The sequence below is a fragment of the Anastrepha ludens genome, chromosome 6, assembly GCF_028408465.1.
Source record: "Anastrepha ludens isolate Willacy chromosome 6, idAnaLude1.1, whole genome shotgun sequence".
In the NCBI taxonomy this organism is placed as follows: Eukaryota; Metazoa; Arthropoda; class Insecta; order Diptera; family Tephritidae; genus Anastrepha; species Anastrepha ludens.
In genome coordinates, this window is record NC_071502.1 from 112,998,513 (window position 1) to 113,008,623 (window position 10,111).

The following is a 10,111-nucleotide window of genomic DNA, read 5'->3' on the forward strand; positions in this document are numbered from 1 at the left end:
TTGTGCCGTTGCTGGGTCCTGGAATCGCTGCGTTTGTTCGGGTGATAAACGCTCGAAGTAGTGCGCGTTATTGCCACGGATCGTGTCCGGCGTTTAGCTACACCGGTCGACCCTTCTCTGTTTTTTATAAATTTTGTCTATTTGTATTCTCTGCAAATGTTGTGAATTCCATGGAGTCGTGTATTCCATGACCATGTGAATTTATTTAGATATATATTCTTTCTCTCGCTCATTCTCTCTCGGGCTCTCCCTCTTTCTTTGTCTGCCTTGAAAATTTCACTTCTATTATGTGTACTACGCCTACGCGCTTTGAGATCGCGCTGCTCATCTTCTTCTAGGGCATATGAATGCACATTGGGCCCAAGTGTAATTCCTATTGCCTTCATTTAATACAATAGTGATACCATTCCTTCATTAAATATGCCGGCAGCTATGTATGCAGCGATTTCCACAGTTTTCGAACCGCCCGGAACAATTTTGGGAGAGGTGTTCCAACTCAGTTGAATGTATCTCTCGTTGTTGTTTTGGTTAAAACCACCTACACATCTTTCTAATAAATTTCACTGCTGAGATCTGTATAAATCGGAAGTCTAGCCTCATCAACATCTTCTGGTAATGGCTTATAATCATGTTCGAAAGTGCATTAATTGATTCGGCCTTGTATTTTCAAGCACTCTGAAACGCCTTTTCAAATTTGCGTGTAACTTCGAAAATATTCACCGAACGATTTTAAATTTTCTGTGTGTATTCTTAAATAATATTCTTATAAATATTCTTTAAATAACAAAAAAACATTAAGAAAAAATAAAAGTAAAAAGATCGATTTTTTTTTTAATTCTTACTTTACGTAACCCCATAAACATTTTAGTTTGTCTTATTTGCTTACGATCCCAAGATGTTCCGGACATATAAAATAGCGAAATCCTGGTATTCCGGGATTGACATCCCTTGTATGTATGCATATTTCACATCTCATTGCGCTCAAAATCAATGCCAAATCTTAAATTTCAATGCAGTGAAGCGAGACAAAATTTTCAAAAATCAAATGACATAAATTTCTAAAATTGTTCGCACCGAGTGACTACTGTCTACCTGAGCGCAACGCATGCAAATGCATTTCGGACCTTAGTTGGAAAATTGCTTAGAATTGGAAACTGAAGTGTACAATCATTAATAACAAACGCAATATTTACAAAACAAACGTGTCGCATTGTTTTCGAATGCCTTTAACAAAATGCACAATTTCCAAAAATCAAAAAAAAAAAAGAAAAAGGATGCTCGAACTATCAAGAGGTGAGTGCGCGGCGCGTAGCAGCGCACGAATGTCAAGCAGAAAGGTGTGATTGTGCTGTTGGCCCATAAATTAAGCGCAAATGAAAGAAGCAAAGAAAGTAAGAAAGCAAGATGCCTTTCTGGGAAGTCACAGCGTTGGCGCAACTATCCGACAGCCAACGAAAAAACAACAAAAAAAAAAAAAGAAACCAGCTCGTTGCCGCGCATATTCATTAACATAAGTGGGACAATCACAGAGATTACAACTCAATTTCGACTTTTGCTTACCTTAAGCGCAAGCACACGCAGGCACGCTCGTAGTGTCAACTCACTACCCTTTTTCCCGTATGTATGTACGTACCTTATCTTTGCTAGCTTGTCACCGCTTTTACAAATTACCATTTTTCGGACATTAATCTTTTCTACGGCCAGCTGTTTCGAGTGTGTCCTGGTTGCCGTACATTTATTCGAGAGGAAAATCCTCTTATTCACATATCCATAGAGTTATACGCGCACTGTGTGTCGGTGGCTGTCCGTGCCGCGGGACATAGACAACCCTTTCCTTTTGCTATTGTCCTGCAACCGTTTTGTAGCACACATTTCTCTAATGCTTTTCCAGTTCCTCTACCTCTTCCCCTTCAGCTTTTGCTACTGCGTACTCTTTGCTGTCAATTGTTTGTTGGTGTGCCATTTTCCATTGCACATTTGCATTTCACCGAAATTTCATTATAGAAAAATCCATCAGCTTGCATACATCAGTATAACCCCATTTTTGCTGACTTATATATGTGCATACCAGCAACATTTTCTTACTCCTCCTTTGTTTACTGTTGTGTTATCCACTGTTGATTATTCCAATCGCCTTGTTACTTACTACAACTACTACTTCGCTTTCATTTCAAGATGTTCATTTTTTTTTGTGTTTTGTCACTGCGGGCGCATTTAACTTCTAACTTCTTCATCTACTCTTGTGCTCATTGTCACTGGTTCACACCTTTCGCTGGCGACGCCTTTTCTTTTGTTCTTTCTGTAGACATTTCCCCAAGCGACTGAATGCTTTAGTTTCCTTTGAAGCAAATGCATGTACGCATGCATATACACAAACATACATACATCTTAGTATTTCATGTTGTTATTTTATTATTGTTGTAATTTCAGTTTTCCTCCGAATCAGCTATTGTTGACTACTTTCACTTAACTGAATTTATACAAATATTTTGATTGAGATTGTGGGATTGAAGAGAAAAACTCTTCTGCAGTTTTCCGTTAATTGCATAAAGGCGAATTGTTGTTGTGTGAGCAGCATTTTTTACATTGCTCTTTTGTAGAATACTAGAGTATACAGTATGAAGTATAGAGTGTATTAGAGTAGTCTGTATCATACTTATGCTAAAACATCATTTTGCAATCTAAACGAGAACGCTTGAGACAATTTTGACAATAAAGGGTGGTTAAATTTCAAGGGCCGATATTGAATGTAAACCACACCTAAACGTCAAGTTTTTTCTGCATTTCATTTGACATTTTTCAATTTCAGACTAATTCAATTTGAATCATGGAAAGATACACAATCGACCAACGCGGTAAAGTTATTCAGGCTTATTATGAAAACGGGCAACAGTGAATGACCAATTTTCGAAGAAAATCATCTTCAGTGATGAGGCACATTTTCACCTCAGTGGATTCGTCAGTAAGCAGAATTGCCGCATTTGGGCGAATGATAATCCCGAAAAATCAATGCACCCACAAAGAGTGACTGTTTGGTGCGGTTTATGGACCGGCGGCATCATTGAGCCGTATTGACGTGATAACGTCTTATAATTCGATTTAACAGGCTGCACGCACGAAAAAATGTGTCGTTACCTTGCTCATTAGTGTTACCTTGCTCATTAGTGTTACCTTACTCATTAGTGTTACCTTGCTCATATGTAGTTACCTTTCTCATTGCCGTTACCTTGCTCATTTGTCGTTACCTTGCTCATTGCATTGAATGAACTGCAAGCGAAAGCGCGGAGCGAACGACAAAGCAAACGAACGGCAACGTTCGACATCTTGCTCTCTCCTACTTAAGTGAGCGTATATATGTATGTATATGCGCATATGTACATATATAAATTCACGTATTTGTATTTGCATATGCCTTCTTATTGATTATTATTAACTAGCATCACCCAGTGGGCTTCGCACCACCATACATAAAATGTTTGTTTTATATCGCAAGAAATTTTTCATATTAAGTTTTCTTTATAGAACTCGTAAAATGTTTAAACAGTTGAATTAGTTGATTTTTTTCATTCAACATACTTTCTAAAGATGTCACAATAGCCTTTTCTGTACTTTTTTAAAATTTGATTGTGGTGGTCACCTATATACAGGTAAGGTACCGGTTCAAACACATCCTAGGGTTATCCAGGTCCACGTTTTGGTCTATATCTCGAGACCCTAGTTACGGAGGGGCATTAAAAATACTCTATACTATAGAATCATCAGCAGCTTCCATTTGTTACCCATATTGTACAAACACATCCTAGGGTTACCCGGGTCCACGTTTTGGATTATATCTCGAGACCCTAGTCACGGAACGGTATGAAAAATACTCTATACTATAGAAATCATCAACAGCTTCCATTTGCTACCCATATTGTACATACACGTCCGAAGGTTACCCGGGTCCACGTTTTGACCTATATCTCGAGACCCTATCTACCAATAGGTATTCAAACTATACGGAAACCATCTTCAATACCTACTTAACAATGTGTGTAAGTTCGGTTTAATTCGGTTTAAAGACACGGCGGGTCCACGTTTTGGCATATATTTCGAGACCCTAGTCATCAATAGGTATGAAAATTAACCCGTATTAAAGCACTTAACCACAGCTTTCATTTGATATCCATATTGTACAAACATATTCTAGGGTCCACGTTTTGGTCTCTATCTCGAGACCCTAGTCACGGAGCGGATGGAAATACTCTGAACTAAAGCATTCACCAACAGCTTCCATTTGATACCCATATTGTACATACACATCCCCAGGTTACCCGGGTCCACGTTTTGACCTATATCTCGAGACCGTATCTACCAATAGGTATCCAAACTATACGGAAACCATCTTCAGTACCTCCTTAACAATGTGTGTAAGTTTGGTTTAACTCGGTTTAAGGACACGACGGGTCCACGTTTTGGCATATATTTCGAGACCCTAGTCATCAATAGGTATGAAAATTACCCCGTATCAAAGCACTTATCAACACCTTTCATTTGATACCCATATTGTACATACACAACCAAAGGTTACCCGGGTCCACGTTTTGACCATTTTCCCGGCAATTATTCGAATTTTTCTCACCTTTTAAACCTTCCCTAGACCTCCACGAATAATTCAAGACCAAGATAAGATAAATCCGTTCAGCCGTTCTCGAGTTTTAAGCGAATATAGGGACAGATTTTCACATTTATATATATAGATTTGATTCACTTGAAGAATTTAAAATAAAACCAAGTTTGTTAATAATACCTGTTGTTTTAATGTTATTATTAATTTTTTTATTATATATGAAGGAAAAAATGTATGGTAATATTTACCATATACCTTATAAGATATGTTGTCTATACTAATGTTATAAAGAGGAAAACTTTGTTTGTTTGTAATGAAGAGGCTCAAAAACTACTGGACCGATTTTAAACATTCTTTCACCATTCGAAAGCTAGATCCTCCACGAGTAACATGGATTATATTTTATTTTGGAAATAGGGCTCGAGATATAGGTCAAAACGTGGACCCGGGTAACCTTGGATGTGTATGTACAATATGGGTATCAAATGGAAGCTGTAGGTGAATGCTTTAGTCCAGAGTATTTTTCATGCCGCTCCGTGACTAGGGTCTCGAGATAGAGACCAAAACGTGGACCCTAGAATGTGTTTGTACAATATGGATATCAAATTGAAGCTGTTGGTGAACGCTTTAGTACAGAGTATTTTTCATGCCGCTCCGTGACTGGGGTCTCGAGATATAGAACAAAACGTGGACCCGGGTAACCTTTGGTTGTGTATGTACAATATGGGTATCAAATGAAAGCTGTTGATAAGCGCTTTAATACGGGGTAATTTTCATACCTATTGATGGCTAGGGTCTGGAAATATATGCCAAAACGTGGACCCGCCGTGTCTTTGCACCGAATTAAACCAAACTTACACACATTGTTAAGGAGGTATTGAAGATGGTTTCCGTATAGTTTGGATACCTATTGGTAGATACGGTCTCGAGATATAGGTCAAAACGTGGACCCGGGTAACCTGGGGATGTGTATGTATAATATGGGTATCAAATGGAAGCTGTTGGTGAATGCTTTAGTTCAGAGTATTTCCATCCGCTCCGTGACTAGGGTCTCGAGATAGAGACCAAAACGTGGACCCTAGAATGTGTTTGTACAATATGGATATCAAATTGAATCTGTTGGTGAATGCTTTAGTACAGAGTATTTTTCATGCCGCTCCGTGACTGGGGTCTCGAGATATAGGTCAAAACGTGGACCCGGGTAACCTTTGGTTGTGTATGTACAATATGGGTATCAAATGAAAGCTGTTGATAAGTGCTTTAATACGGGGTAATTTGTTATGTTATGTTATGTTATGTTATGTTATGTTATGTTATGTTATGTTATGTTATGTTATGTTATGTTATGTTATGTTATGTTATGGTATGTTATGTTATGTTATGTTATGTTATGTTATGTTATGTTATGTTATGTTGTGTTGTGTTGTGTTGTGTTGTGTTGTGTTGTGTTGTGTTGTGTTGTGTTGTGTTGTGTTGTGTTGTGTTGTGTTGTGTTGTGTTGTGTTGTGTTGTGTTGTGTTGTGTTGTGTTGTGTTGTGTTGTGTTGTGTTGTGTTGTGTTGTGTTGTGTTGTGTTGTGTTGTGTTGTGTTGTGTTGTGTTGTGTTGTGTTGTGTTGTGTTGTGTTGTGTTGTGTTGTGTTTGGTTGTGTTGTGTTGTGTTGTGTTGTGTTGTGTTGTGTTGTGTTGTGTTATGTTATGTTATGTTATGTTATGTTATGTTATGTTATGTTATGTTATGTTATGTTAAAGTACAATATATTATGGGGTTGGGTACAATATGATTTTGGTTCAAAATTCTGTATTTAAAATTTTGTATTCAATATTCTGTATTCAAAAATCTGTAATGCAAAATTCTGTAATGTTAAAATTCTGTATTGCGGAACACTATAATTTTAAGTTTTGTAAATCAAAATTATGTATTGTCAAAATTCTGCATTGCAAAATTCTGTATTGAAAAATCGGAAGAGCATATGGATAAATAAAAAAAGTGCGCACTTTTTTATTTTTCCATATGCTCTTCCGATTTTTCAATATGGAGTTTTGCAAAACAAAATACTGCCAATACAAGACTTGTCTTGACCCATATGGTTTCCTATATTATCAAAACAGATTTACATAAAGCAAATATACATATGTTTGTATGTATTTATAGCTTCAGACAAAATATATTGTAGAATAATTGCAATATTTTCTGTATACTTCGTTCAAATACCTAACTGTTTTAATCAATTCCCATTCTTTCATTGTATACCAAAATACCCACCAAAATTTTGGTCAGTGCACGATGAGTCCAATATCGCTTTCCCCAGAACGCAAAACAGTATTGAGGCTTGGCATCGACCGCTAAAAGTTATTGTTGGGAAATGAAACTCAGGGTTGTACAAACTAATTAGTGATCTAAAAGGCGAGCTGGTTTGTGCGAAAGCACATCTAGCTAAAATTCAAAATGGTCACAAAATTAGTCAAACAAAGAAGGCTGTAAAAGCAAACAACAGAATTAAAAGAATAACAAAAAAGGCTTATATTAAGGCATGTTTCTTTTATAAAACGAATTGCTAAAAATTTAATAATATAATAATTGTTTCGCCATTATAATGTAATAACTTTTGTTTTGAATGAATTTTTGAATTTTTGTTTCTATAAAATCAGAATTCCATTATTCATAAAATAAATGTGCTATTCAGGTAAGCGTGCTTATTAGGTTATCTGCTTATTTGGTTATATTGTTACAGCATTTTGATCGAAAATAATTTTGATTCCAGAATTTTAATATACAGAATTTCAGTTCTCCATCATTTTGATCATACAGAATTTTAAATACAGAATATTGAACCAAAAGAATTTAGGCTGGACAGAATTTTTTTTTTGATTTTTACAGAATTTTCATGCAAAAGAATTTTGAAAAGCAGAATTTAGTACCTCTCCCTATATTATGTTATGTTAATGTTAACTCATTCTCTATATCCATACAAATTATCTATCAAACAAATAAAATTAAAATTTTCTTTTGAAAAATGCAACCATTCAATCAGTAGTTTCTTATGACGTTATCACGTTAAACTATCGTCAGTAAACCGACTTTACAGACAACCTCAACAAAATGAGGTCGTTCAGGCAGTTACTGTGAATAGTTTTCGCTATCGTGAGATGATAACGAACTTTTTATGGCCCGAATTGGAAGATATGGGTGTGGCCGATATGTGGTTTCAACAGGACGTTGCCACTTGTCACACAGCTAACGAAACAATGGCTCCTTTGTGCGAAAAATTTGATGGCCGAATAATCTCACGTCGCGGTACTGTCAACTAGCCGCCAAGATCATGTGATTTGACACCGTTGGACTTCTTTCTTTGGAGTTATTTGAAAGAAAAGGTGTACGTTGATAAGCCAGCAACAATTCAAGAGCTAAAGGATGAGATAATTCGGCACATTAACGGCATAGAACCTCAATTATGCATCAGCGTCATCGAAAATTTGGACCATCGGATAGAGGTGTTCCGCCGCCCGGGCCATTTGGCCAACATTTTGTTCCATACGTAATTGAGCCATACCAGCATTGTCATAATAAAGAGAAATGACAATAATTTAAAAAAAAAATTCTATTTTATTCAAAATCAACACCGGCCCTTGAAACTTAACTACCCTTTATATTTTCTCCTAAATAAAAATAAAAAAAGAATATTTTTGGTATAAGTGGAGTAGAAAAAATTCAAGTTATTAAAAGTAGTGGATCAATAAGCTAAAAAGGGGTATCGTTTATAATAATTTTGAGAGATCTACCCAAAAAAAAAATCTGTGAAATGAGCCTAAAGTCTTACTAGTTTCAAAGTGCCCTTACTAAATTCTTAGATGCTTAAGTTCTGTATTTCCTAAAATGTTCCTCTCGTTTTCTCGAAATTTCGACACAAAATTAAGGAAGCGTTAAAAAAATCCAAAAAAAGCCGGTTTTTGCAAAAACATCAGTGAAATGGGCCAATTCTCACGAGCTTCAAGTTTCGTCTACTAAATTCTTCCAATTGAAATTCCGTAAGTATTCATCTGATTCACTTGAAATTTTGACACAAACTTGGAATTTGGTAAGGTAACCTAACAAACATTAAATTTTAGACCAATACAGCCAATTAATTAACGAACTGTCACATTAATTTTGTCTAAATGAAGAAAAGGAAGACATGATCTCGCACCTTCTGGGCCACTGTCCTGCTTCATCCAGACGCAGATTCACCACTTCAGGTAGATAATTTTTTAATAAGTTGAAACATCTCAGTTCTGTAAAGATCAGGCATCTTCTAAACCTTTTGAAAAGTTCACAATGGTTTTAGGAAAGCTAAGATCAAGTTCCCCACTTGGGATCACAATGCGCTATGGGTCTTAGTGTGCCTTATAATGGAGAACCGCTACAACCTAACCTAACCTACATTAATTTATGCGTACAAATAAAAAAAAAATACTGGTTCTGAGATTTTATAAAAAATGTGTATTTAGTTAATTAGTTAACGAGGATACCAAGTTTATTATAATTGGCTTGTAGTCTACATATTATTATTATACATTTTCTCAGTTCAATTCAGTTTCCACTATGTTCCACTTCTCATTGTTCTTCTTGTAGCTCTTATTGGCGCTCTTGGCGTTGTTTGTGGTTCCTGTGGCTCCTCTCTCACTGGAATTACTTCTGGCAAATAAATTGCAGGCGCACTGATATTAATTGGAGGAGCAGCTAAATGACGAGTGCGTTCGAATTGCTATAAAAAAAAGTCATAAATTAGGACACACAAAAAAAGAAAAATAAAAAATTTGCTGTTATGTCTGTGGATATTTTTGTGAGCCTAATTGGCAATGCTTGTCATTTAATACCAATTGACGGCATCAAATCGAGACTGGCCGAAAAGTGCGAGCAAAAAGCAAACGAAAAAAAAAACGCATATAAAAAATCACATAAAAAACGTAAACAAGATTTCAATAAATTAAAATAAATATTTTTAGTCCGAAACGAACAAGTTTTGCGCTTTTTTTATGGATTTTACTTCACTTGGCTACCGGCACGACATTTTATGAACATAATTATGTAAGTGCACTACTACTCACCCCACCGACCTGTCCAGGCGTGGCGGAACTTTGACGCGCGTGCGCAGCTGATAACAAGAACAAACTGGCGAGCAGATAAGCGAGAAAGCGCAACATTTTCCTCCTTTTATTTATTTTTGCTTTGTTTTAACAGCAACGTGGATGTGATATTGGAGCTCTTGCCGCTGTGCTGCTGGTTGACGCCTGTTTGGGAAATGATGCTCAGCAATTGGTGGCGCACGCCTTAAATACATATTTGTCAAATGGTAACAAGACTGCGCAACTCTGCGAGCGTCGAGAGCATGAAAAGCGAGTATTTTTAGCAGGTGTCAGGTCAGGTACCAGGTCAACTTGAGCAGACAATTAGGCCGACGATGATTTGGGAAAAAACAAGTGTGAAGAAAAATACATACATACATACATACATACATACATAAA

The 10,111-nt window shown here is 36.5% G+C and overlaps 1 protein-coding gene across 2 annotated transcripts; it reads right to left on the bottom strand.

The window, feature by feature from the left end:
- Nucleotides 1–9,099: 9,099 nt before the first annotated feature.
- Nucleotides 9,100–9,880, bottom strand: LOC128867932 (uncharacterized). Of its 2 annotated transcripts, none has more exons than XM_054109559.1 (2): nt 9,704–9,880; nt 9,100–9,351 (listed from the first exon to the last, which is right to left on the bottom strand). In XM_054109559.1, exons 1-2 carry the CDS (start codon nt 9,788–9,790, stop codon nt 9,187–9,189), a joined length of 252 nt encoding a protein of 83 aa, XP_053965534.1. In that variant the 5' UTR covers nt 9,791–9,880; the 3' UTR covers nt 9,100–9,186. The 2 variants fall into 2 exon arrangements, with proteins under 2 accessions (XP_053965534.1, XP_053965533.1); XM_054109558.1 differs by having other exon boundaries at nt 9,695–9,880.
- Between the last annotated feature and the right edge of the window lie 231 nt (nt 9,881–10,111).

Bases quoted from the DNA above. Each gene is read 5' to 3' on its own strand.
- LOC128867932 (XM_054109558.1), bottom strand. From the start codon at position 9,790: ATGTTGCGCTTTCTCGCTTATCTGCTCGCCAGTTTGTTCTTGTTATCA. The intron at 9,352-9,694 runs GTGAGTAGTAGT...TTTTTTTTATAG, and splicing joins CGCCTGGACAGGTCGGTGGG to CAATTCGAACGCACTCGTCA.